This window comes from Orycteropus afer, unplaced genomic scaffold (assembly GCF_000298275.1).
Source record: "Orycteropus afer afer isolate SDZICR_OR568_19922 unplaced genomic scaffold, OryAfe1.0 scaffold00031, whole genome shotgun sequence".
In the NCBI taxonomy this organism is placed as follows: domain Eukaryota; kingdom Metazoa; phylum Chordata; class Mammalia; order Tubulidentata; family Orycteropodidae; genus Orycteropus; species Orycteropus afer.
Genome location: NW_006921618.1, coordinates 9,988,117 through 10,014,756, shown reverse-complemented (window position 1 = coordinate 10,014,756; position 26,640 = coordinate 9,988,117). Strand labels below are relative to the sequence as shown.

The 26,640-nt window shown below is 48.5% G+C and overlaps 3 protein-coding genes across 3 annotated transcripts; 1 reads left to right on the top strand and 2 right to left on the bottom strand.

The window, feature by feature from the left end:
* Positions 1-3,996: 3,996 nt before the first annotated feature.
* GALE (UDP-galactose-4-epimerase) lies at positions 3,997-6,710 on the top strand. Its single transcript, XM_007935717.2, has 10 exons — positions 3,997-4,117; positions 4,328-4,443; positions 4,525-4,638; positions 5,108-5,284; positions 5,549-5,662; positions 5,763-5,829; positions 5,921-6,006; positions 6,096-6,173; positions 6,383-6,497; positions 6,652-6,710. The coding sequence occupies exons 1-10, from the start codon at positions 3,997-3,999 to the stop codon at positions 6,708-6,710; spliced, it is 1,047 nt and encodes a 348-aa protein (XP_007933908.1).
* A 1,230-nt stretch (positions 6,711-7,940) lies between these two features.
* Positions 7,941-11,612, bottom strand: LYPLA2 (lysophospholipase 2). Its single transcript, XM_007935716.2, has 10 exons — positions 11,501-11,612; positions 9,901-10,004; positions 9,582-9,613; positions 9,412-9,477; positions 8,886-8,933; positions 8,726-8,796; positions 8,536-8,609; positions 8,352-8,453; positions 8,080-8,253; positions 7,941-7,991 (listed from the first exon to the last, which is right to left on the bottom strand). The coding sequence occupies exons 2-10, from the start codon at positions 9,976-9,978 to the stop codon at positions 7,941-7,943; spliced, it is 696 nt and encodes a 231-aa protein (XP_007933907.1). The 5' UTR covers positions 9,979-10,004; positions 11,501-11,612.
* Positions 11,613-14,763: 3,151 nt separating this feature from the next.
* Positions 14,764-21,658, bottom strand: PITHD1 (PITH domain containing 1). The gene is made up of 6 exons (XM_007935715.2): positions 21,461-21,658; positions 20,735-20,778; positions 20,283-20,360; positions 16,511-16,615; positions 15,380-15,488; positions 14,764-14,865 (listed from the first exon to the last, which is right to left on the bottom strand). The coding sequence occupies exons 1-6, from the start codon at positions 21,656-21,658 to the stop codon at positions 14,764-14,766; spliced, it is 636 nt and encodes a 211-aa protein (XP_007933906.1).
* Positions 21,659-26,640: the final 4,982 nt, after the last annotated feature.

The following is a 26,640-nucleotide window of genomic DNA, read 5'->3' as shown; positions in this document are numbered from 1 at the left end:
AGGACCAGCAGCCTCTAGGGAAGGGAGGAGCGACCCCTCGTCAATTCACACAGTTACCTTTGCCTTTGTTCAGGTAGCACATATTTCACGTCAGACTCAATTGGAAGAATGGGTTTGGCAAATACAAAAATGTTTGAAAACCTGCTGGTTAGCGAAGGGTGGGGTGCTGTCAGCCCCACCTCGACCCTGTCACTCCTGCAGCTGGCCAGCTGCCATGGTGGTCCAAGGGACCTGACCTTCCCTCTTCCTGTCCTCCACCTATTTTCTAGGACTTAAAACAAGCACTGGCGCTTGGCAGGGGGTGGGAGGGTGGAGGGTGGACAACAGCGAGCAGACCTCTGCTCCTCCAGTCATGGGCACAACTCTTTACACATCACCTTTTGCGAAAAGGACTTGGGGGCAGCATCTTCTGACCTGTAACTTCATAAGGGCAACAGAATCACCATCAGCAGTCAAAGGCTTATTCCTATGAGGCCAGACATACCATCACCCTCCAGCCTTTTACCAATTCTGATATCAACTGTCCCTCCCATGGCACTCACTGTTCTCTGTTGGGTTCAATAATTTGTTGCAGTGGCAATGTAGAACTCAGACAATACTCACGATTATGGGGTTTATTAGGGAAGTAACAGGTTACAATTCAGGTTGAGGAATGTGCTCAGGATACAATTTTTCCATCAGGACAGTCTCCTTTCAGGCACAGCTCTCTGGCCCTTGGCCTCCTGGCCTGGTTTCTACCCTGCTTGGGCCTGTGTTACAAAGCTTAGTTAGCTTTGCTGATAGGTGCATCTGCGTGCACCCAACTCCACCAGCAAGCCTGCTGGCCAAAGGCACGCAGGTTGGCTGGCAAGCCTGCGGCTGTCTTGTGCCTCTTGGTCCCTCTGTGGTCATATCTGCTGGTTGTCTCTGCCAGTCAGTCGTCTGTCATCTTTCTGCCAAGGAGGTCCAGCACAGGGATCTCAGGTCCAAGGACATACTCCACTCTCCCTCCAGCTCTTCTCTCTTGATGACAGTGAGATCCCCTCTTCTGCCTCTAGGTGGGCTCATTTTAAGCCCAGCAGCATAGCAAAACTAACCAGTCTTCACATTGGAGTTCTATACATCTTATTTGATGGTCCCACCCAGTAATCTGGTGGGAGTCACAAAGACCATGGCTAGAAAAACCATGCCAAGTAATTCACTGCACACCTTTCCACACCTTGTCTCTGTTAACCACCCTCATCCTGGGGATGATGAGTGCACTTCCTCCCTTTGGGAGTGTGCCAAGCAGTCCCCTTGAAAACTGCAGCAACCCAACCATCTTAACATGCAGCTATTGTTTCTCCTCATCTGGAGCAAAGACGAGTGAACAAAATCAGACTCGCACAGTCCAAGAGACTAATGGACCGTGGGAACTACAGCCTCCATGCCCTGAGACCAGCAAAACTAGATGGTGCTGTTACTGCTACCAACCGCTCTGATCGGGATTTAATAGAGGGTCTTGAATAGAATAGGAGGAAAAGGTGTAACAAAATTCAAAATTACGAAGACCAGACATCCTCCTCTGATAAGACAGGTGGAACTCCTGAGACTAGGCCATTATAAACCCTTCAAACCTGAAACTGAGCCCATTCTTGGAGATCACCTTTCAGCCAAACAATAGACCTATAAAGTGACCCCTAACACCCAGGAGGAATGTGCTTCTCATAACAATCAAGCATGAGACCAAAAAGGGTACCATTGGCCCCAAAACGAAGCTCAGAGCAGGAAGAAGCCAGAAACGAATGGATACAGGGAACCCAGGGAGGAAGTGGGAAAAGTGCCGTTAACTCGAGGGGATTGCAACTAATGTCACGAAACAAAATGCCTGTAAATTGTTGAACGGAAAACTAACTTGCTTTCTAACCCAAACTATGGGGGAAAAAACAAAACAAAACACTGCAGGACATTTTTGTCCTCACGGTTTCCCGTAGTAGCTGCATGCCTTACGATACGTTTCCTTGGGGGCGTGGAAAGGGGCGGGACCTGGGTGGACCGTGGGCTCTTAAAGGAACTACCGCGCGGGGCGCGGAAGCCGGCGCCGCTGGAGCCAGCGCAGGGCGTGGGATCCTGAGCAGCTTCTGGACGCCGATTGAGTGGGTAGGTGGGTTAGGGGAAGGGCGGTGTAGCCCGAGGGGAGCGTTTCTTTGGGGGCCTTTGCCGCCTTCTGCGCAGAGTCCGGCCAGGGCGGGCCCGCCCCCTCTTTTCTTGCAGCTTTGGCTGGGGTGGCCCGGGTTCATTCATTCTCGGGCTGAGAACTAGCTCAGTGCCTCCGAGCCCTGGCCCGATTCCCAGCCCAAGGCTCAGCTGCACACTGCGCTCACAACCCACCGCCCCCTCTTCTCCATTATACAGACTAAGAAAACTGAGGCGACGACTGCTGGCCCAGGATACCGCGAGTGGGTCCAGGGCGAGGCCGACGTTAGGCCTCCAGGGTTCCGAACAGTGGAGCTCCATGAAGGGGGTAGAGGTGGCTGCAGCGTCTAGACCTTTGGAGCAGAGTCCAGCGGAAGCGGGGGGGTGAGGGGAGAGAGAACTGCTTGGAGAGATCAGGCTGAGACCCTGGAGATCCGGGTTTCAACCTAGCAATTAACCAGCTGTTTAACCTCAGGCAAATTACTTCACGTCTCTGACCCTCAATAGCTCTCTCTGTAAAGTGTCAGTAATAATACCTGCCACATCAGGACACGGAGGAGTTCAGGAAAATAATGCCAAAGCGCTAGGTCCAGAGCCTGGCGCTTAGCGGTCGCTGGATCAAATGTGTTGGAGCTGGATGAGCTGAGAAGGGGATTGTGGCGGCCTGGATGGAGGAAGTAATCAAAGGCCTCAGTGTCTGGGCTTCCCCCCTCCCCCTCTGCAGAGTTTGCGCAGGGCGGAGGTTGCACACCTGGTAGTGGAGACCCGGGCCAAGGCCACGTATACACGCCTGCCCAGTTGGGCTTAAAGTTGGGCGGGATCCCTAGCTCCAAGCCTGGAGTGAGCCGGCCAAGCTCTGCTCAGCACTGCCATAGGCAGAAGCTGAGCCAGCCTGGCTGCCCTGGGGTAGAGTGGGGTGTGGCCCACTCCAGAACGAAGATGGTCGTGTGGTCTACAAGCTGGTCTCAGCCTGCTTGCCAGAGGACTCGCCCTCAGCCAAACCAAAACCAAACCTGCTGCTATTGAGTTGATTCTGACTCATAGCGACCCTGTAGGACAGAGTAGAACTGCCCCCATAGACTTTCCAAGGCTGTCAATCTTTACAGAATCAGACTGCCTCATCTTTCTTCCCTGAGCAGCTGGTGGGTTCCAAGTGCCCACCTTTTGGTTAGCAGCCAGGTGCTTTAACTACTGTGCCACCAGCGCTTCTGACCCACCCTTGAGGCGATCTGTATATTTCCTGCTTCCTCCCAACTGACCTTTGAGGGAGAAGGAGATGGGGGCTGCCTGGAATGGGAGCTATTAGTCACTGAGCCAAAGAGCTTGTTTATCCAGAGTGACTGGGAAGGCTGAGTTTGAGCTGACAGAACCCGTCCCCTCTGGCTCCTGGAGTTCCAGTCCTGCTGCCATGTTTCCTTCTGCTCAGGCCACTTCAGCCCCTAGGTACCCCAGGGAAGATCCTCAAGTTCTGTCTTCACATTCCATTTTACAATCCTGGGCCAGAATGTATGGCACCTTTGTGTCAGTCTCCTCCCCTGTACCATGTGGCAGGTCTTTCACATCACCTCATGTAACCCTCACATCACCACGTGACATTGTAGTTACTAGCTCCATCATATTAAAACAGAAACTGAGGCCACGAATGGGTAAGTGATCTGCCCCAAGGCCTAAGGCCAGAAAGCGATGGTACCCAGACTTGAACCAGGGCTCACTCCTGAACCACCTTTGTAACTAGGACACACTGCTGCCGCCGAGTTGAGCTCACAGGGCCAGGCTGGTTAGAAGGAGGCCCAGAGCCAGCAGCCTCAGTCACCCAAGACTCTTGTGCCCTGGCCAGGGACAATGGAGGAGAAGGTGCTGGTAACAGGTGGGGCTGGCTACATCGGCAGCCACACGGTGCTGGAGCTGCTGGAGGCAGGCTACTCACCTGTGGTCATCGACAACTTCCATAATGCCATCCGCGGTGAGTGCGGGGTGGGGGTGGGGGGCTAGGACTTCTTTAGAGAATGGCAAAAGGAAAGCCCTGGGTTCCACCTACATCACAGAAGGGGTGTGTGTGAGTGTGTGTGTGTGTGTGTGTGTGTATGTATGTATGTGTTTGTCTCTAACTAATCCCTTGGCAACCCTGGACCCTATCTCCTCTGATTTTGATGGCCTCCATGTGTCCAACCAGGAGGAGGCTCCATGCCCGAGAGCCTTCGGCGGGTGCAGGAGCTGACAGGCTGCCCTGTGGAGTTTGAGGAAATGGACATCTTGGACCAAGCAGCCCTACAGCATCTCTTCAAGAAGGTACAGGCTTGGCAGGCAGGCCAGCAGGGGACACTGACCAGGGCCTGTAGAGCAACCTCTGACCCCACTGCGTCCCTGCAGCACAGCTTCGTTGCAGTCATCCACTTCGCGGGACTCAAGGCTGTGGGCGAGTCGGTGCAGAAACCTCTGGATTATTACCGAGTCAACCTGACAGGGACCATCCAGCTTCTGGAGGTGAGAGGCCTAGGGCAGAGAAAAATACTGGGAGGGCCCCAGCGAGGTGGGCAGGGCCAAACAGTGATAAAGGCTTGGTGCTAGAGGTATTGTGGACAAGGTCTCAATGTCTAATCCCATTTGGCCAGTTTAGGACCTGGACATCTTTACCTGGGAATGGGAATGCCCATAAGCTCATCTCCAACGACTGTGAAGAGAGCAGCATCCCATTACCCACTGCCACCAACTCAAATCATGACTCACAGTGACCTTATAGGACAGAATAGAACTGCCCCACAGGACTTCCAAGGCTGTAATCTTTACAGGAGCTGACTGCCCCATCTCTCTCCCATGGAGAGATGGGTTCATACCACAAACTTCAGTTAGCAGCCAGGTGCTTAACCATTGCGCCACCAAGGGTCCTGGCGGGATACCAGGGTGGGGATGATGTGTGAGGCAGAGCCCGCTGATGCCTCCCCTCCATGGCCAGATTATGAGGGCCCACGGGGTGAAGAACCTGGTGTTCAGCAGCTCAGCCACCGTGTACGGGAATCCCCAGTACCTGCCTCTAGATGAGGCCCACCCCACAGGGGGCTGTACCAACCCCTATGGCAAGTCCAAGTTCTTCATTGAGGAGATGATCCGGGACCTGTGCCGGGCAGACAAGGTAAGGACTCCCCTTGACCCAGCCATGCTCTGCTCACGGACTCCTCACAGCCACCCCATGGGCCTGAGGATAGACTCCTGAGCAAACCCCACCCAAGAAGGAAGTGAAGGCTCAGAAAGGAGTGGTGACCTGCCCAAGGTCCTGTCCCCTGTGCATTCCTCAAGGCAGAGAACAGGCATGGGGGATGAGGCGGAGGGCACTGGATACAGCTAGCCCAGACACGCTGCCTGCCCACTGGCCGCTGTCTGATCCGTGCGCCCACAGGCCTGGAACGCAGTGCTGCTGCGCTACTTCAACCCCACAGGTGCCCACGCCTCGGGCTGCATCGGTGAGGATCCCCAGGGCATTCCAAACAACCTCATGCCTTATGTCTCCCAGGTAGGGGAGAAGGGTAAGGACCAAGAAGGGTAGCCCTAGGGTTAGGGGGTTGTGGCTGGTGCTGGAAGCCTGGAAGGAGCTGACCTGTCTCCACCACTAGGTGGCAATCGGGCGACTAGAGACCCTGAATATCTTTGGCAATGACTATGACACAGAGGATGGTACAGGTGAGCCCAGGACCAGGAGGACCCAGGATGGGAGAGTGAGGAGGGGCAAAGACTATATTGAACCTCTCCAACCCCCACCTCCTCTCTGTAGGCGTCCGAGATTATATCCACGTCGTGGATCTGGCCAAGGGTCACATTGCAGCCTTAAGGAAGCTGAAGGAGCAGTGTGGCTGCCGGGTAGGGAGAGAAGAGGGAAGGAGGGAAGAGAGACCTAGGCCTCAGCAGAGGGGACCCTTCCACAAACCCTGGCCTCCTCTCCTGCACAGATCTACAACCTGGGCACAGGCACAGGCTACTCAGTGCTGCAGATGATCCATGCCATGGAGAAGGCCTCTGGGAAGAAGGTAGGCACCCCACCCCAGCCCACCCAATGCTCAGCAGAAACTTTGTCCCCCACCAGCTGCCCTGTCTACTAGGCTCAGCCTCGCCCCTTAGCACCTGGACTGTGAGCAAGATCATGCTCTACACCTTCCTTCCTTGTGGACCTGGCCAGCAGCTGGGTGGATAGGACCCAGGGCTGGCTCAGCTAAGCCCCAAGCATCTCTTCTTGCAGATCCCATACAAGGTAGTTGCACGGCGAGAAGGTGATGTGGCCGCCTGCTATGCCAACCCCAGCCTGGCTCAAGAGGAGCTGGGCTGGACAGCAGCCTTGGGGCTGGACAGGATGTGTGAGTACTGCCCAAGCCCAGACTCCAGCTCTGGCCCCTGAGAGAGAGTTTGGGGCTCCGAAGGGGTTAATCAGCTCTTGGCATGCCCACCTGGGCTGCCTGAGGGAAGCTCCATTCCAGCGAGGGCCCTGACTACATCCCCTGCCTACTGTAGGTGAGGATCTATGGCGCTGGCAGAAGCAGAATCCGTCAGGCTTTGGCGCACAGGCCTGAGAACCCTCCTACAATGGACCAGAAACAGAACAGAGCAACTGTCTGCTCTCCAGCCTCTGGCAGAAACCTAGGGGTCCCTTAGCCTCTGGGCAAAGGCAAGGCCTCCCCTACCTCAAACCCCAGTTTGGCCGCTTAGCCCACCAGGCCTGAAGCCACGGACTCCACTGACTACCAGAAAGCAGCCATGAAGGAATTCCTTGAGAATCTGCTCCCTCCTTTCTAACCATCTGTAACACTTACTTACCTTCCACAGTGTCCAGAACCCTGTAGGGACCAAGAGCAAATGAGGGAGGCAAGGACCCTGTAACAGATACCTCCCAGGCACTAATTTACACTGTTATGAAGAGCTTTCCAAAATATTTAAAATAAAAAGTTTTCTTACACAGGGCAGGTTCTCCCAGATGGTCACCCGCTCTCCCTTGAACAGAATCAGCCAGGCCCAGGTTGAGGAAGCGATTTCTTTAATTTTATCGGAATCCAAGACACAACAAGAAAAACACCCAAAAACCACATGGAGACAGAAGACGAGACACAACTCCTCCCCCACCGCCTCCCTGGCCCAAGAGTGGGGACAAAGTGTGGGTGAGACATCTGGGGGAGACTTTGCCTCTCGGTCCAGCCCTGCAGGCTCCAGGCCTGAGGGGAAGGAACAGTAAGGGGAGGTGGCCCAGCCCCCCAACGGGGAGGGAACAGCTGAGGGAAGGCCCCTGGGAGGACTCTACCCCCTCACCAACACTCCTGCCCAAGGGCAGGTGGCCCAGAGCAGTGAGGGGGTGGGGGCCTGGACACATTCATGATCGAGAAGCAGCTGGAGAGGAGGCAGGAGACAAGATTATCTGGGCAGAATCCCTGGGGGGGGGGGTCAGTAGGTGGGGCCTAGGAGGGCCCCATGGGCCAAACCCTGAGGTCACAGGAGGGGGGCCAAAAGCGGGGCTAGTGAGGTCCTGAGTGAGTGGGTCAGCGGCTGGGCCCCTTCCTCCCGCTGCCTACAGCCCCTCCAATACTGCTGCTGAGGGACCCACCTCCAGGGAAAGGGGGTAAGAGAGCAGCCCACCCCTGCTGCAGACAGTGCCAGGTGGCCGAGGCCAGGAGGGCAAGCTGGCCTGTCTAACCCGAGGCCTGTGGGAGAGAACTGGTTGAAGAAGGTGGGGACAGGGGCTCGACCGGCTCAGATCCAAGATGGTGCCACATGTGCTGGGTCCCTCACAAGCTGGGGGCCATTGACTCTGGTTAGACAGGAGGCAGCAGCTTCTCAAGAAACTCCTTCACGGCTGCCATCTCCTGGGGGTGAGGGGGGATTGTGAGAGGCTCCTGGCTGGAGGGAGGAGGAGAGGGGGGTGGGTGTGGGAAGTGGTCCTTCGTCACTGACCTGAGGGCAGGAGCTGTGCATGACACCTGGGTAAGTCTTGAACTGGACCCTGGCAGGTGTGACAACAGACCGGAGCTTTTCGGCCGTCAGGGCCCCAAACCGTACAGGCACCATGGGGTCCAGCTCCCCATGGCACTGAAGGATGGCGAGATCCTTGGCACTGCCATTGGCTGCCTGTGGGCCGGACAGGACTCAGGGGAAAGCCAGTCCACCAGCACAATCCCCAAACCAGGAGACTCTAAGGGCAGGAGGGGATCTGTAGGGACATTCACCTGCGGGAAGGCCCGGTGCAGAGGCAGCCAACAGCTCAATGCCACAATGCCAGCCAGAGGGTGGGGACAGGTGAGGGCAGTGTAGAGGGACAGGGCCCCACCCTGGAGGGATGAGAGAATGAAAGGTCAGGAGGGCACAGCTCACCTACCCACCACCTACCACCTACCTCCCGCCTCTTCTCACCTGTGAAAAGCCTCCCAGGACAATCCGATTAGCAGGGATCCCATTCTTCATTTCATGCTCAATCAAGGCCTTGACTGGGGGGGAAGAGGGCATGACTAGGTGGGTGGAAAGCAGCTGAGGGACACAGGAAAGAAGGCCCTACCGTTTCTGGAGGAGGGGCAGGGAGAATGCTTAGAGCCCACTGACTTACTGTTCTCTGCTGCCTTCTTGATGCCAGCCTCATCCTCTGGGGCATCTGGACTCAGCCCCATCAAGTCAAACCTGGGGAAGGAGAGGCATTGGCAGCCATTGGAGGAAACCCACCAGCCCCCTGCACCTCCCTCGGCTGATGCCCCTCCCCCTACACTCACCAGGAGGGCATCACCATCTTCATGTTGAGTGTCACAGGGATCCGAGGCCTGGGGAGGGACACAGCAAGAAGGGCCCTTGCTCAGGAAGATGAGGGAAGCCACAGCAGAGAGCCGGGGAGGGAGCAGAGCAGCCCTTGGGGGCCCCTCCCAACAGGCAGAGCCTGTGTTTAAAGTGTTGCCAGGCAACCAACCACGTGGGGCTGGTTGGGGCACCAGTGGTAGTGATGGAGAAGCAGAGGCCAACACAATGTGACGGGTGACGGGGTCCAGCGCCATGGGTGAGTACTTGGGGAAGGGGCACAGGGAGGTCCTGGTTCTAGGAGATCTCGGTTCTAGGAGGCCCTAGGGCTGGTGCTGGGACCCATTCCTGGGGACACCACAAATGCTAAGGCTGAAATAGCACTTCTGACTGCCCTGGGCCCAAGCCCAGGACACAGCTGATGGGAGAGAACAGGCCTGGAACCACAAGACCACCCCCAAGCTGGGCACCATCCTTAGCCCCTCCCTTGCTGGGGGTGAAACTCACGCATGGGGACAGATGTACTTGACGTGAGGGAGCCGGATGGTGGAGAGGGCGTCAGCCCAGCTGTGCCTGTAGGAGGGAAGGAAGGAAAGGCTCCGATGTAGGGAGGAGGAAGGGAGGGAGGGGCGGCAGGCCCCACCTCCCCAAGGAAAAGCCCCTCCCAGCTCACTCACCCTGTGTCTCCAAGTCCATGTAAAAAAATAACCTGGAAAAGGATGAGAGGTGTGGAGCTGGGCAAACGGGTTGTCAGCATGCAGCTATCACTCTTCTTCTGCATCTTTCAACTTCTGGTCACCCCTCCCCCACCCCAGAGGACCTGGGGGGAACTGAGGTAACAGCCAAACAGGTTATTAACCCCAAGCCTCCTGGCCTCAGGCTGCTCCCTTGTCATCACTGCCACCTGTTTTTCCTACACCCCTGCAGTCAGCCCCAGCTAGGGGCTGCATGGGTAGCCCCATCCATGTGTATGCTCCTGGCCAGAAGGACCCTTACCGCGGCCGTTTCCCGCTCAGCTCCAGACACGGTGGCAGCATCAGTGAGCAGGGGCACAGACATGGTGTTACCACACATACACTACAGGGCTCCACGGCTGGGGCCTGCACAGGTCAGGAGAGGAAGTTTCATCAAGGCCAGGCAGATGAGAGTCTCCTATCACTGGGCAGAGCCTCCAACCTAGGGCGCAAGCCATCAGACCCCCCAAGAGCACCCTGGCCTGGGTTCTGTTCTGGCCACAAAGAAAAAGGCAGGCAGGAAGTTTGCTTCCATTCCAGAGGCAGTCGTCCTGGTGGCCCAGAACTCATGTCCCTGGTTCTGGCCCAACCACAGCACTTGAACTTGCTGGACTGGGGCAAAGCCAGGGCTGAAGGACCATATCTGGTAAAGGGGAGGCTAAGAAGAGGCAGGGAATTCCCCGCTGCCTTTCCCCAGCTACTGCACGTTAGTGGGTAACTGCCTCCTCCCTATTCTCCAGCCACCCTCCTTCTCTGGTGGCTCTGGATCTCCCCCTGCTATTCCCAAGCCATTCTGGGAAATGAAAGGGACAAAACGTCAGGGCAATGTGCTTCTAGTCTCTGCTCCCCGCGACCCACAACACACACATCTCCAACCTCCCTCCTGTCCATGTAGCCCACATCCAACCCCTATCCAGCCTTCACAGCAGTTTCTGGTTCAGCCCTTCCCAGAACCTTAAGGGCTGCCCATGTAGCCAGAAGGCATATGGACTCCTACCACCCACTCCCCAACTGGCGCTGTGGCCTCCCCGAATAGGGCTACCTGCTGCTGCTGCTCCCTATAGACTCCAAATGGGCTGCCCAGCTTGACCACACTCTGGGACTCCCAAACACACAAAAGAATGTCAGGCTGGCCCCATTCTCAGCACCCTCCAAACTCGCCCGTAAGCTTCCGCTACTTGCCCTAAGTGCCCATCCTTCCAGCAGCACCCACCCCTCCTAACTGGTTTCCACTTTCCACCTCTGACCCCCTCCCCGCTCAGGGCACCAACCTACAATGGGATCTTTCACCTCTCAGACCCTAGGGGTCCTTCTTCCCACAGGAGAGTGGACCTTTCTCCCTAGGCTGGGGAGTCCCTCCTCCGCTGTGGGAACTTGCATCTTTCACTCCTGGGGTCGTCCCCGTCTCCCCCACTTTCAGATGGATGTCTGTTCCCCGACTTCGTGTCTCCCTCCCCACAGCAAAAACTTCCACCCTGACCCAGGGTCTCTTACTCCCTACAATGGGAACTTCCTTCTTGACCAAGGGTCAACCCCTCCCCAAAGTGGCATTTTCTACCCTGACCCAGCAGCCGCTCCTTCCCACAAAGAAGCTTTCTACCTTTAACTCTGGAGAGCCCCTGTCCCACAATGGGATCTTCCACTTTCGACCCCGGAATCTCTGTCATAACACCCAGACACCCTCTTTCCCAGCACCTCTCAACCCTCGAAGTCCTCAGGATTGAATAGCGCCTGTCGGTACCTCAGTCCCCACCCCCATCTTCACAACTGCAGTTCTCCCTGCCCCAAATCCAGGACCGTCCCAGCGGCCCGATCAGCTCCCACATTTCCTCCCTCCGCCTGCTGCCCCTGGACCAAGGTACCTCCACTCCTTGTGGGTTTCAAACCTCTTGGGCGATTCTCCTCTTTCTCCCTCACACACACTCTTCCCCTCGACCGCCCCCGCCGGAACTTCCGTTTGAGTCCCGAGAACCCAGCCAGAGCGCTGCCGGAAGTAGCCTAGGGAGCATTACGGAACCCGGAAGTGGGGTGCAAGGTTTTGGCCATATAGAAGCTGCCATATTGAGTACGGCAGGACCACTCCCTGTAATTAAGCCACGGAGTCACCGAGTTCTTGCTCATACTAACCTGCACAGTCTAGAATGGGCACAGAAGACTTGCACTTGCTACCACCACCCATACGCCTCCTGGAAGAAAGTTACCCGAAAGGACAGGCATTCCTTACATTATTGAGACAAAGAGTGCCACCCAAGCAAAGTGTGTTTCCCTACCCCATGGGAAACGATTCAAGGCCTCGTGTTCCACCACTGGCTTTCTAGCCCTTTCCTTAAGAATTCCAGGATTATGGATGGTATCATATACTTTGAACTGAAAATATCCTTAAGAGATCATTTAGTCCTTCAGTCTTAAATATGGGAAAACTGAGGCTCTAATCTCAATGTTAGACTGTAATACTTCCTCTCTAGATTTGCTTCCTGAGCTATAAAATGGGGTTAATAACCGCATTGCCTACTTCACAGCTGTGCTTTAGGGCTCAAATGAGGTCGTGTGAAAATGCTTTATACACTATAAAATCAGTGTGAAGTCTTAATGACTCTAAAAAAGGATCCTAGGAAACTAATGCAGGCCATACTCCATATCAGGATAGCTGGACAGGGATCAGTGGTGTTGTCTTAGCTCAACAAGCAGCGCCATGAAGACAGTACACAATACAAAAAAGGGCTTCATTTACCAACCATTGAGTTACTTTGCTTCTTGCTGACCAGTAAAGGCTGAAGGCATGGCAAACAGAATTGAAGGATGATGTTCCTGAGCAGGAAATGAGTCACACCTGTCCCTCAACAACTTAAAAAAAGAAAACAGTACTAACTCAAAGCTCACAAGGCATTTTCCCAGGTCAAAAGGCAGTTTGGTCCTTAGTGCTCAACAGGTTGCAGGGATGGAGCCTTAAATACCAGAATTTCAGGCAAGTCTCCGGGTCAGAGGGATAATGAGATGGGAGTGGAAGAAAAAAAAACAAAAAACACTTGCTCCTACTCCTTGCTGGGTCCACTTATGGAAGAACAAACAATTGGTTCCTCCTACACCCCCCACCCCCCCCCCAGTTAAGGAGCTCTGGTGGCATAGTGCCAAAGGCACTTGATTGCTACCAGAAGGCTGGCGGTTCGAACCTACCAGCCACTTCTCAGAAGGAAGGTTGGGCAATCTACTTCCGTAGTGATACTGCCTCGGAAACCCAAGGAGGGGTCGCAATGAGTCAGGTCTGACTCGACCGCACATAACAACAACAAAAAAACCCCCAGTTCACCTGAGACCCTGCTGGTCTTTGAACAAATTCTCCAGGGTGAAGCTTCAAATTCAGAGGCCCAGTCACTGGGGCTACCAGTTGTTAGTGCTTTAATTAGTGGAATTAATGAAGGGCTAGGCTTAGGAGTTGAAAAACGACTCGACAACACCTAACAACAACAAAGTCTGTTCTAATATTTCTAAACTTTATTTTCTTCCTTCCAACACTCTAAATTAAAGTATGGCTATTTTTATCTCTAAAATGATTCAACTGAAGCAGAGGTTAGGGCTGAGAGGCAGGTATGACCCTTGGGCATCAAGAATTGTACTTGCATTCTAGTTGATTTCAAGCTGCATTTCAGAAATGGTGAGGCTCATAATGGTGGTGGCAGGCTTTTCCTAGGACAGGCTGGCAAAGTAGTGAACATCTCCTCCTAGCAGTGTGGACCAGTCCCTCAGAGGAATTCTCTCAAGCAGACTCAGGTTCAACACTGTTCAATTCCCTTTATCAATTGTTCTTATTTTCTTTCTGAGAAAACACCAACCGTATCAAATCTCCTTTTCAGATCTGTAAATTCCCTTTAATTGCTGTGTTGAAAAACATAAATTCCTTTCAGAAGGTAAGTCCAAGGTCTCTGGTGTATGTTCAGATCACATGTGCTGCATTCACGTCCCTCATTTCTTCTGATGAGCTCCAGGACCTATTCTGTTTGTAAACATTTCTCTTTCCACAGGTTATTTCCCCCTCTGGAGAAATGGAAAACAGCTTTTTAATTCTGTCTTCCTCTTTACAAAACCCAAGTATAGATGTGTTCATAGCCTTCTGGACAGAATTAAGCTTAATTTTTCCTGGAGGAACTAACTAATTTAGTCTTCCTTTAACTGTGGTACTTCTGTGATCTACTTAGTCCAAAACAACACAAAAATTATCTTCAAGGTCTGATGCAGTTCCCGATAAAAGTTTCATCAAAGCTACCAAGAGCTCCAAAGAAAATATACAAGCATGAAGTCTGGCAAGGCTTTATTAGGAAGCTTATTAGTCACAGTGAATAAAAAGCCATGAACAGAGAACTGAGAGATCCCCAAATTCTGGCATTGAACTTAAAACATTAGTGAGAAGCTAATACACACTTAAGTATCTTCCAAAGTGGAATCTTACCTATATCTCAACCTTACCCCCACCAGGATACCCAAAAACACGGCAACAATTCCCATGTTCTCCCCAGACTGCTTATCTAAGCACTGGGAATAAAAGACCTTCTCCTCAAGCTATTAAGTATCACCAGGAGACTCCTACCCTTCCAGCTGTAACTCTGAGACACTTTGTACATGACAGACAACTCCAAGCTAGGCAACCAGACAAGAATATTGAACAATGGCAGGATGAAGAAGCAAGCAGGGACAAGTGTTTCTTATTGGAGACCCTCCTGATGACTAATACAGACACAATCCACAGGCTTCACAAAGCCCAAGAATTGTTCATATTTTTTAAAAAACAGGTCACACATAAATCCTGCCACAAAGCAACAAGACAATTGGGATCCCATGGCACATTCAAACTGGCAAAGCTGCCATTATCCATGACTGCCAGATGCCAGACCAGCCTAAGACTCAATTTCTGCAGTGCCCTGAAGAACCATGATTGTCCCTTGGGACTCACACAACCTCTAGTGGTGTGGTATCTTCTATAGGCCAGGTTTCCACAGCAAGCCCCAAAGACAAAGCTTTGGCAGAGACTGTTGCAGCCAACTCTCTTGGGAGCCCCATCATGTTTCCCTTCCCAATAGGTAGTTGTATATCTTCAGTGACACAGAGCCTCCTTAGGAGCCTTGGCCAGCCCTTAGGAAATGAAGTGTGTCTGTGGGGTAACCTGATGGACTTTGTGGTCTGCGGGGTTGGCTGATGCTTCATAATTGCAAATGGTCACCTCATGTCGGCGAAGCTGCAAGAAAATCAAGAAGCTAGGTTAGCTGGCCATCAAAGAATGGTGTCTCCCAAGACCACACACACTGAAACAGTCCTGATTCAGGTTCATTTCTAGAAGTCATCATCTAGTATCTCCTCTTCTGGTATTTGTTATCCTAAGAAGCCTACAAAGATCATTATCAATGATTCACCAGTTAACACAGAAGATTCCTGTACCTCTCCCTGCTATTAACGGCAATACCATAAGAACAAGACCTTGTCTATCTTGTTTATCACCTTATCTCTAGTGTCTGGAACAAGAAAGCTTATCAAAAAATGTTTGTTCAATGAAGGAAGAAATTTTAAGTGAAAAATTGAATTAATACCCGTATAATTTCAATCTCCTTAAAAATACTTACATCCTATTAACTGTACATTAACTGTGATGAAACCAAAAGAATTAGAAACAGATCATATCATTTGCTGTTTCCCTTCTTAGAGCTCCCACCCACTATCATGAGTACAGATATATATGCCCAACTCCAGCTTACCTCAGTCCATTCTCCTCTCAGACCAACATAAAAGACCTTTGTGGTATCTGCTCCAAAGTTTTTTGAAATATGAATAGAGAGATGATAGACATTTGAAAAACGAGAAATTCTAGATGAAAGGAGTGGGGAGAGAAGACACAGGTTAGAGTTCCTTGAGCATCTTACTACCATGTCAAAAACAATTCCAGCTCCATCTTCTGGTAAACAGCAGATAAATGTCAATGAACACTCTTGGGTTCTTATTTCTCATCCCTCTCCTCTAGACAAGCAATTAATCCCACGACAAGTTATTGAACATCTACTCTGGGCCAGATACTGCCCAAGACAGGAGGGATAGAAAGATGACTCAATAGTGTTCCTGCCCTCAAGAAGCAGGTATGAGAAGTTCTGTATAACCAAATTTAGTTTGGACCTCACCCTTAGGTGAAAAAGAGAACTTGTAAAGAGCTAAGGAAGGTGTGCAGCACATGAAATTTAACCTGCCATCAGCAGTTCAAATCCACCAGCTTCTCCATCAGAGACAGATGTGGCAGTCTGCTTCTGTAAAGATTTACAGCCTTGAATACCCAATGAGGGCAGTTCTACTTTTCTGTCCTATTAGTTCGAATCAACTTGTTGGCAACTGTTTTTTTTTTTTTTTTTTTTAAGAAGCTCACTATGCAAAAATGAACTCTGAAATCACTTTTCTAAGACTACCGTAGGAGCTCTGGTAGCTCAGTGCCTAAGCCCACCAGCCACTCCTCTGAAGGAAGGTTGGGCAATCTACTTCCTTAGTGATACCACCTCGGAAACCCAAGGAGGGGTTGCTATGAGTCAGGTCTGACTCGACGGCATGTAACAACAACAACAAGACTACCACAGGAGCTCATTTAGATCTGCCAACTGCTTGCTTACAAGTTAACAAGTCTGTGACTTGCATTGAATCTCCATCAAAAACTGACCCAGCTAAGGATCAAGGCTCCTCCACTATTTTAACTCATGCATGGAGTTTGATGTTTGGAGCAGGAGACCCGCTAAAAAATAAATGCTGAGTCCTTTAAGAACTGATGCATACATGCTGGCTGCAACTGCTGAAGGAGCACCTGCAGTTCCTCAGGAGAAGCCAGAGTGAAAGCCACACCCAGTGCTTACTTCGTAGCATACTCTAATTCTCCTGTAAGATCCCGGTTCAAACTAAAGGTCTGGTCTGGTTCCCTGTCTGTATCATCAAAGGACATCTGTGGAATGTTCTTATACCTGAGAAAGGGAAGGGAAGCAAAGTTAGGAAATGTCCACTACCATGTTTCTCAGTTTCTAAGGAATTCCTACTGACCCCTCAACTATCGAAGGAGATAAAATTTGGGGGTCAAATTTTGGAAATGGCATTTTATTGGCATTTATAGACAATTATCCTTAATCCAACAAGAAAAGCGCTAACAACTGCAATACAGCTAAGTGGCATCTTTGAGTGGGTTAAGATCACATGAGAAGCAATACACAAAGAAACGGCTCAAACTAGATCACATGCAGCAAATGCATGGAGAAAAATACGCAACTCAGCACATTCACACGAAGCTGGGGATGCTAAATAAAACAGCTTACTCACGGGAAAAGGTACATACTTCGGCAGAAACATATTAAACAGAGTCGAGAGATAAAATCAGGTAACTCAACACTCAAGCATTTGTGTCCAAAAATTATCCTAAGTACTCAGTCATCTTACAGTTCTTAAAAAAACACATTTTGGGGATTTCCATTTTGAAAACACAAAAGGCTTCAAACTCACAACAGGCTTTGGAAAGTCCAGGTAAAACTGCTAGTGAAGAAAAGACTTTTCAAAGAAATAATGTAAGAAAACAGCTGTCTTCCTGTAACACACATATTCTAAAGGACTGAAGCCACATATCCCACCTCTATCTCCAAGGTGTTTTATTAACACACCCACATAGGAAGGGCCTAGATATTAGCTGTAGCAAAATGCATGTTATTTTAAAAAGCAAATGTTTGCTTCAAAATATTTCTAAGGCTAATGCAAAGTAGAATAATAGTAAACATTTATGTAGCATAGTACCTAAGGCACTTGACTGCTAACCAGAAGGCTAGCGGTTCAAACCCACCAGCCACTCCTCGGAAGGAAGGTTGGGCAATCCTACTTCCGTAGTGATACTGCCTCGGAAACCCAAGGAGGGGTCGCTATGAGTTGGGGCCGACTCGACGGCAAATAACAACAACATGAGTGGCATTATGAGAGGCAGTGTAACACTGTCGTTAAGAGCAGTGTCTGTGGAGCCAAACTTCCTGGGTTTAAAGACTGGCTCTGTCACTACCAATTGTGTGCCTCTGGCAAGTGATTTAACCCGTCTCAGTTTCCTCAGCTAAAAAAGGTGGATAGTGACAGTACTTACTCCCTACAGTTGATGAGGAGATTAAAATGAATCAATCTTAAGACAAATATTTTTTAAAAAAAACTTTACTAAGCCAAATGTCAAACACAGACAGAAGTAGAAATAATATAATGATCTCCATATACTTAACAACAAGTTTCAATAATCAACACTACACAGATTTTGCCTGTTACCCCCACTGTGTTTTTCCTTGATATTAAAGCAAATTCCAGATAGCATTATCATTTCATCCATAAATACTTAAGTACACATCTCTAAAAAGTTAAAGACTTGTCCAAAAAATAAAGTAGAAAACTTATGATATAATGATATAATTTTACATTAACAATATCAACAATTCCTTAATACCATTTAACAACTAGTCTGTGTTCAAATTTCTCTGATTTAAGACTCATTTTAACTTTTCTGAGCTCTGGTGGTATAGTACTGCTCTGGTTACCTAGTGCCGCCCTGACAGAAATATACCACAAATGGGATGGCCTTCACAAACAGGAGTTTATTCTCTTACAATTTGGAGGCTTTTAAGTCCAAGTTCAAAGTGCCAGGCTCTAGGGGCTGGGTGAAAGCCCCTCAACCTTGGGGTCCAGCTCAGCCTCCTGCTCCCGGCCCACTGGAGCTAGAGGGGTTTCTTCACTCAGACAGCTACTGGCTGCTGAGGCTGACAAGCCCAAGGTTGACAAGTAAAACGGCACTGTCCAATGTTACCAAACCACATGGCAGGCCATCAATTTAAGTCCACTGTAAGTCCGAAGGTCGGCAGAGCATGGCAGGCTACTGAACATTGACATGGCTACACGCAGGGTTCAAGCATACCATAAGCTAGAGACTGTTCCCTAAGGCTTCTCCTTATATACAGAAGGAGACCACATCCCAAAGGCTGCTTGTGGTAGATCCCACCATGGAGTTGACTGCCAGTCTCATTATGGATAATAACTACCACCAGCTGTCCAGCCACTCAACCAGGCCCAGCCAAGTTGACATACAAATTTAGCTACCACAAGTGCATAAGGCATTTGACTGCTAATCCGAAGGCTGGTGGTTCAAACCCGCCAGCCACTCCTAAGAAGGATGGTTGGACAATCTACATCCATAGTGATACCACCTCAGAAACCCAAGGAGGGGTCACTATGAGTCAGATCCGACTTGACAGCAGTGAGTTTGATATTTTTGACTTGGTGTGTCAATGGCATGTCATAGTTGAATTAGCAGCGTTTTTTTCCTTTATTAATGGTATGTAAAATACTGGTGCATTTTAGGATCAATGATATCTTAGATGCAACAAAGTTTGATACACATAAGGTGATTACAACAGAGGACTATATACATATTTGCACCTGCCTCTCCAAGAGTGGGTACTTACTATGTTCCAGACTTATTCTAAACTCTTTACATGTTATAATTCCTTTAATTTTCTCCTCAATCTAGTGAGGTTCATACCACTACTATCACCAGAGAAAGTGAAACATAAAGAAGATAAATAATGCACCTAGGTCATGCAGCTAGCAAGAAGTACAGCCAGAATTTGAGCTTAAGCAGTTTACTCCAGAGCCTACACTTGACTCACTTTTTTTCACTACAGAGTCTACACTCTTAACCACAACACAACATGGATGTTTAGTCTTCTAAAGCCAATTCATCCCAAAAGTAAATGATTCTTCAAAAGCACCTCTTAATCACACTTAACTGTTTTCTTAAATGGTTAAATATGTGATTTGTCTTCAAATTCATGTTTCTAACATGCAAAAATAGTGTTAATTTTCTTTCTTAGATCTCTCTAAAACCCATTTAAATTGTTTTTCAGATGAAATTTCCTTATGTACAGCTTTTTAAATAAGAATTTTTGAAATGCATATTACAAACAGTGCAGCTAACCACAAGACAGCACTTCACTTTACTCTCATCACCTGACACACTTATTCCTCCAGCATTCAAAAAACTATTTTCCCCTTCTTTTAGGAAGATTATGTGGAACAAGGTTAGTTGTCAAAGAGAGTACTATCTCTGGTGGCAACAGAACCAGTGCTGCAAGAGGTGTACAGAACTTTGTTAACTAAAAGGCCATACAAACTCAGATAAAGAAATTCCATATCAACAAAACCCACAAAAATTATCACTATGTGAAATGGCAAGGGGGAGCTTTGAAGCTAACCTCAAGAACAGACTCCATAAAGATCATTTGAGAACTGCTGCTGAGTTACTTAAAAAACTGCAAAGTCATCAACAACTGGCATTTATAGGATGTTGTCTGAATGAATGGTGCTGGAGTGAGTACTTTGAAAAGAGAGATAAACCGTTGACTGTTGGCTCTAAAGATGCTTAATCTAAAAAAGTCATTAATTCAGGAAGAGATAACTATATTCAGATACAGAACAAGAAGACAACCGGGAAATTTTAAAAATATAAAAAACAAGGATGGGGGAATATAACCCAATGAAAAGAAAAATGATATTCTGAAATAAAGTGCTACCAGAAAGAGCATGACTAAGAGCTTCTTGAGGGCCTAAGCCCTTGCCACTTACAGTCTCATTTCAGAGGGATGCGATTCATTGTCCTCTCCCATTATAATGATGCCTTTGAGCTTGACATTGCCTGTAAATCTGTCAGAAATGCAATAAAGACAGTTGTCAACCATAATTTGAACCCCTGCTTAGCTGTGTGACCCTTGGCAAGACCTTTCCACTCTCTGGACTTTACTCACTGGTCAGGTTTGTACTAGATCATTTCTAAGCTCCTGTCTCCCTCTAGAATTCAACAATTCTAAGAAACTGACCTTAACTTCTTAGTCATCTTGCAACAAATACTGTTTCCACTCTGCACCAAGAAAGCTATGAAGTTTACCTCCTCACACCCACCAAACCCCATTTTTAGAAATAGATGTGTGACTCTTGATAGAACCAATGAATTAATCCATCTGACAAGGTAACTGGGTACAGCCCATTTAGGCTAAGGCAGACATCAAGGAGATACTTACGGAATATTAAACAGAAGCTCTTCATCCGCATCACTTTCAACAAACTGGAGGGGATGGGAAATGGCGAGGAGAAAGCAAAATATTTGCTGAGAGTCTACGATTTCAGGCACCCTCTACCCTGTTCCGTAACTAGGGTGCAATGCAAGTCGTCAACCTCCCCCGGTTTTCTGGGACTTAACTTGAATTAATCTTATGGGGAACCCATGCATGTACGTCCAGGGTCCATCAGCTTCCTGACACTGTGTGCAAGTTTCGGTGCCTTTCTGAGGCGAGGGTCCAGAACTTTCAAATGGCTCTCACGGGGTCCTATGGCCCCAAAATGGTTAAGAACCTGTGCTCTAAATAGGTAACACCCTTCTCTTCCAGGTCTGGTTCTCATCAGGCGATATGATAAGGCAGTCTTTGGGACCAGCGATCAAAGGGAAAGGAAAACGCCCTCAGGCTATCCTCCCCCACAACCTCTCACAGCCGTCAAAGAGAACACTGAGCTGTATAATGCCAAGGCGCCCCTCTCCCTCTCTGGGCCTCGGTTTCCCTATCTGCAAAACAGGAAGACTATCATGTTCGCCTCCCAAAGGACTGGCAGAAAATGGGCACAGGGAAGCACTTGGCAACTGGGCTGTCTTTATTTTTAACAGCAGGAACAAGGCTGGTGGAGAGACTGGTGGACTGATGCCCTGCGCGAGTCCCGCCTCTCCCTCCCACCCCGGGCCCTGTCAGGCCCACCTTGGAGCGGTCGGTCCGCTCCTCCCAGGGCTTGAAGACGCCGCGGCCGCTGCCCTCGCGGCTCTCATTGAGGCACTGCAGCCGCTCCAAGTCGATGCGCAGGTACAAGCCGTAGGCCAGGCCGCGCTGTTCGGGCGGCTCCTCCCGTTCAGCAGCGCAGCGGCAACCTCCCCCGCCGTGGCTGTGCCCGTGCGACATGGCGACGCCGCCGCCCGCCAGTCCCTTCGGTCCCACCGGCGCCGCGCTCTCTTCACTCCCGCCGCCAAGCGCGACGCGTCTGCCGCGTCGTAAAAGGCGCCCCTGTCAGGCGCATGCGCCAGGGGAAAAGGGCGGGGCTCGGAGAAGATTGACGTTTGACAGGCGCCTTCCAGAGAGTTAGTGCCTCTTTAGTCCTGGAGATGACAGTGTTACTATCCTAGTTTTACAGATATGGAAACTGAAGGGCAGAGAGATTACGCTTAAGTGTTCCGAGTAGGTGTTCCAACTGGAATTCGATACCTACTCATCTAAAGTTTGTGTTCTTTTACCACCTTGTTTCTTCTGGCAGCTTGTGGAGGAAAGGGAGCAGAACGATAAAGGTCCTGAACGGTAGGGAACACAACACTATTACTCCCTCACAAATGCACGCTTAGGCGTTTGGAGCGCAAAGACCCCCTTTTGTGGCCACTGTCCTGATAGCGGGCTTAGAGTTTGGGAGCGCGGGCTTTGTAGACCGCCGGATCTGAAGACAAGCCCTGACAGTAAAACACTGAATAAGTAGGTTCCCCATTCTGAGACTCTGCTTCCTTATCTGAAAAGAGGGAATAATGATAATTTCTGTTTCACTGGATTGTAGTGAGTATTAAATAACATAATGCCCGACAAAAACTCAGCACAGTATCTGACACATGGTAAGAATTCAGTAGATTTTGGTCATTACAATAATTGTGATTTCATTTTAGAAATGTTCTTGGAGTCAGATCTTGCTTACAATCCAAGCGCTTACTAGCAGAGTGGCCTTGGGCAAATGGCTTAACCTGAATCTCAGTTTTCCTCCTGTAAAGTGAAGAGATTGGACTAGGTGACCTTTAAGTTCCCTTCCTCTGGGATGGTTCTGAATAGTTTTTTTTCAAATGGCTGATTCTGATCCATTGATAAGTCTTAAAATCTGTTTAGAAGATTATGATTGGCATTTAAAAAATAAAATTTTTAAAATTCCAAAACATATTACTCACTGTAAGTCTCAATTTGTAGAACTTTCAGTTTTGAGTTCATTATACAATATTTTCACATTGTGGGCTGTAGTCAAAGGAACTGAAAGCCACTGTTTTTAGTGGAAATGATTTTGTAGAAACTTTTCCTCCTCCTTGTAAGGAACTCTGCTGGTATAGTGGGTAAAGTATGTGGCTGGCTGCTAACTAGGTCAGTGGTTCAAACCTACCAGCTGCTCCAAGGGAGGAAGATGAGGCAATCTACTTCTGTAAAGATTTAAAGCCTAGGAAACCCAATGGAGATCAGCATGAGTCAGAATCAAGTTGCTGGCAGTAGGTTTTGTTAGTTTGTTTTGGGGTTTTTTTGGATGGGAGGAAGAGGTCCCTGGGTGATAAAAGTGATTTGCAATCAGGTACTAACCAAAAGGTTGGCAATTTGAACCCATCCAGTGTGGGGCTCTGCAGAATGGCCTGATGATCTACTTCTGTATAAATTGAAGCTAAGAAAACGCTATGGAGCAATTCCACTCTGTAACACATGGGTTTGGCTTTTCTGTTTTGGATGGGAGAAGAAAAGATAGAGGGTGCAGAGAGAGTTACGGGAAACTCTCTATGTCCCCTGCCCTGCATTGTCTGTATGTTTCAAACATTTTTCACCTCTGGCCCATGGAATACAAACCAAAATACCCATCTGTTCCAGTTCCAAGAGCTCTGTTGGCACAGTGGTTAAAGCATTCAGCTGCAAACCAAAAGGTCAGTGATTCAAGGGAGAAAGATGAGGCGATCTGCTTCTGTAAAGATTTAAAGGCTTGGAAACCCTATGGGTTACTTTTGCTCTGTCCTGTAGGGTTGCTTGAGTGTGAATCGACTCAATGGTAGGTTTTTTTTTTTTTTTTTTTTTTGTCAAGTTCCATTCAGAAATATTTTGTTGTCCTAGTTCAGTTCTTTGTGAAATGGGTAAACTTGTTTCTGGCTCAGAAATAGCTCAGTGCTATGGATTATTCCTGCTTTCAGGCAAGGGGCCTGGCACACAGCAAAAGCTCAGTAAATGCTTGTTTAATTGAATAATGCATTCAGCAGCCTTTCTTTGGAAAGACTGGGTTACATTGCAGGACCAACACAGGCCTTACCCAGGACATCTACGTACTTTTGGCTTGTCTTCTATCACCAGGCAAATGGATTTGGAGGTATGAAGAGAAGGGGGTTAGGACTGTGATGGCCCTGCTATCCTACCTTGTACCACCTTCCAGTACAGAACTCTGAGAGGTCTAGAAATGTGAACCCAACCTTCCAGCTCATTGTGAAGGTTTATTTGTCAGGGTGACAGAATGTGACATATTTTATTTAACAATTCATTAGGTTCATTTATAACTTTTTAGGTATTCCTCCATTTGTACTCTTGCCTGGTCCCATAAATATTAAGAGTGGCTTTCTGTACAAGATTTGTCATGTATAAAATGAGAATAATAAGAGCTCCTACTTCATAGGGTTTTATTATGAAGACAATATGAGAGAATACCTGAAAAGTGTTTGGTACACTTGACCCAGAGGAAAACGGTGACTATTAATACTGCCAGGAGCTCTGGTGGCATAGTGCTTATGGCATTTGATTACTAACCAGAAGGCTGGCACTTCAAACTCACCAGCCACTCCTCAGAAGGAAGACTGGGCATCTACTTCTGTAGTGATAACCGCCTTGGAAACCCAAGGAAGGGTCACTGTGAGTGTGACTCCATGGCAGTGAGTTTGGTTTTTTTTTAGTTACTGCCAGGAGCAAGACTTTCAGCTCAGCACGCCCCCTCTGGTTGGATGGAGAACTGCAGTTGATGAAGGGGTTGGATTTGGAAGTGGACCACCTGCGTTGTAGGGTGGCTGTGATCTGGGAATAATGCCTTGTGCCTCTGCTATTGTCCCCTCTCTGGTGCTCCTATGTTGCAGGGATGTCTGAGGACAAATGAGATTTCTCACCGATTTCTAGGACTGCCTTGAGACAGGTAGGAAAATCTTCTCTTTATTTTTTTTCTCTCATTCTCAGGCTACACACACACACACACACACACAAACTGCCATTGAGTCTGACTCATAGCGACCCCTCCTTAGGTTTCTGAGGCGGTATCACTACAAAAGTAGATTGCCCAGTCTTACTTCCGAGGAGTGGCTAGTGGATTTGAACCTCCAGCCTTCTGGTTAGCAGTCAGATGCCTTAGGCACTATGCCCTCCATCTACAAACATCTCTGTAGTTCAAGGACTGCTGAATTTGTAACCATCTTCCCTTCTCTCCTGTCTCAACTAAGCTGAGAGAAACAAATTGGTCTCTGATTATTTTTTAATATTCCTTTGTGGCAAAAGTATAGTATTATAGTAACAAAGAGTTTATAACTCACTGCTGTTGAGTTGATTCCAAATCATAGTAACCCCCATTGGGTTTCTTAGGTGGTAAATCTTTACGGAAGTAGATTGCCCCATCTCTCTTCCACAGAGCAGCACGTGGGTTTGAACCACTAGCCTTCTGGTTAGTAGTCAGATGCCTTAGGCACTGTGCCACCAGAGCTCCTACAGAGTGTATAATAATAATAATAGCTCACAACCACATGACACAGTGTGCCAAGCACTGTCCTAAGGGCTTTATTTATATTATTTTTAGTTCATCATTACAGGCATACTATTATTATCCTCACCTTACAAATGAGAAAACCGGGGCTAAGTAACTTAACCCAGAATCACACAGCTGGCTAGTAGAGTAGTGGAACTAGGATTTGAACCTAGGCACTCTTCCTCCAGAGTCTGTGCTCTTAACCACATTGAACTTCCTGGAGTTTCACCTAATATTTATTGAGTACTTACTGTGTGTTGGGCTGAGACCTCAGAACTCAGTGTCATAAGGCCAGTTTATAGCCTACCTAGTTTGCTACCTTGACATCCATTAATTTCTCCTAGTTGCTCTTTCACCTAGTTATTGACATGGCTGTTTCAATCTTGTCACCCTCTCTCCACAGTGATGGCCACTCCTTGTTCCTTCCATTTATGTAGATCTCTTATGGTTTCTTAAAGTAGTTCTTTGTAGTTTTCTTTGTACAGGTCTTTTGTGTCCCTGGTAAAATTTATTCCCCAATATTTTATTTTTTTGGTAGCTATTGTAAATGGTATTGATTTCCTTTCCAGCAGTCTCTTTGTTGGTGTAGAGGAATCCAGCTGATTTTTGTATGTTGATCTTGTATCCGGCCACAATGCTAAATCTCTCAATTCCTGTAGTTTTTTTGTTGAGTCTCCTGTGTTCTCTATGCATAGGATCCTATCATCAGCAAACAGAGATAGTTTTACTTCTTCCATACCAATTTGGATGCCTTTGATTTCCCTTTCTTATTGCCCTGGCTAGGCCTTCCAATACAATGTTGAATAGAAGTGGTGATAGAGGGCATCCCTGTCTGGTTCCCATTTATAAGGGGAATGGTTTCAGTCTCTCTCCATTGAGAATAATGTTGGCTGTTGGTTTTGCATAGATGCCCTTTATTATGTTGAGGAATGTCTTTTCTATTCCTATTTTGCTGAGAGTTTTGATCAGGAATGGGTGTTGGATTTTATCAAATGCCTTTTCTGCATCAATTGATATGAAAATGTGGTTCTTTTTCTTTATTTATGTAGTGGATGACATTGATTGTTTTTCTAATGTTGAACCATCCTTGCATACCTGATATGAACCCCACTTTGGTCATAATGAATGATTTTCTTGCTATGTTATTGAAGTCTTTTGGCAAGGATTTTGTTGAAGATTTTTGCATCTATATATTCATGAAGGATATTGGTCTGTAGTTTTCCTTTTGAGTGATGTCTTTGCCTGGTTTGGTATCAAGGTTATGCTTGTTTCATAAAACGAAGTAGGGAGGATTCCATCCTTTTCTGTTTTGGAATACTCAGGATGGGTGTCAATCTTCTCTGAATGTTTGGTAGAATTCTCCGGTGAAACAGTCTGGGCCAGGACTTTTTTTGTT

Coding starts and splice junctions, on each gene's coding strand:
- PITHD1 (XM_007935715.2), bottom strand. CDS start 21,658: ATGTCGCACGGGCACAGCCACGGCGGGGGAGGTTGCCGCTGCGCTGCT. Junction 20,779..21,460: donor AGCGGACCGACCGCTCCAAG/GTGGGCCTGACA, acceptor CATCCCCTCCAG/TTTGTTGAAAGTGATGCGGA. Junction 15,489..16,510: donor GAATTAGAGTATGCTACGAA/GTAAGCACTGGG, acceptor CCTTTCATCTAG/AATTTCTCGTTTTTCAAATG.
- LYPLA2 (XM_007935716.2), bottom strand. CDS start 9,978: ATGTGTGGTAACACCATGTCTGTGCCCCTGCTCACTGATGCTGCCACC. Junction 9,478..9,581: donor CATGGACTTGGAGACACAGG/GTGAGTGAGCTG, acceptor TCCCTCCTACAG/GCACAGCTGGGCTGACGCCC. Junction 8,254..8,351: donor TGCACCGGGCCTTCCCGCAG/GTGAATGTCCCT, acceptor TCCGGCCCACAG/GCAGCCAATGGCAGTGCCAA.
- GALE (XM_007935717.2), top strand. CDS start 3,997: ATGGAGGAGAAGGTGCTGGTAACAGGTGGGGCTGGCTACATCGGCAGC. Junction 5,830..5,920: donor TGACACAGAGGATGGTACAG/GTGAGCCCAGGA, acceptor TCCTCTCTGTAG/GCGTCCGAGATTATATCCAC. Junction 6,498..6,651: donor CTTGGGGCTGGACAGGATGT/GTGAGTACTGCC, acceptor TGCCTACTGTAG/GTGAGGATCTATGGCGCTGG.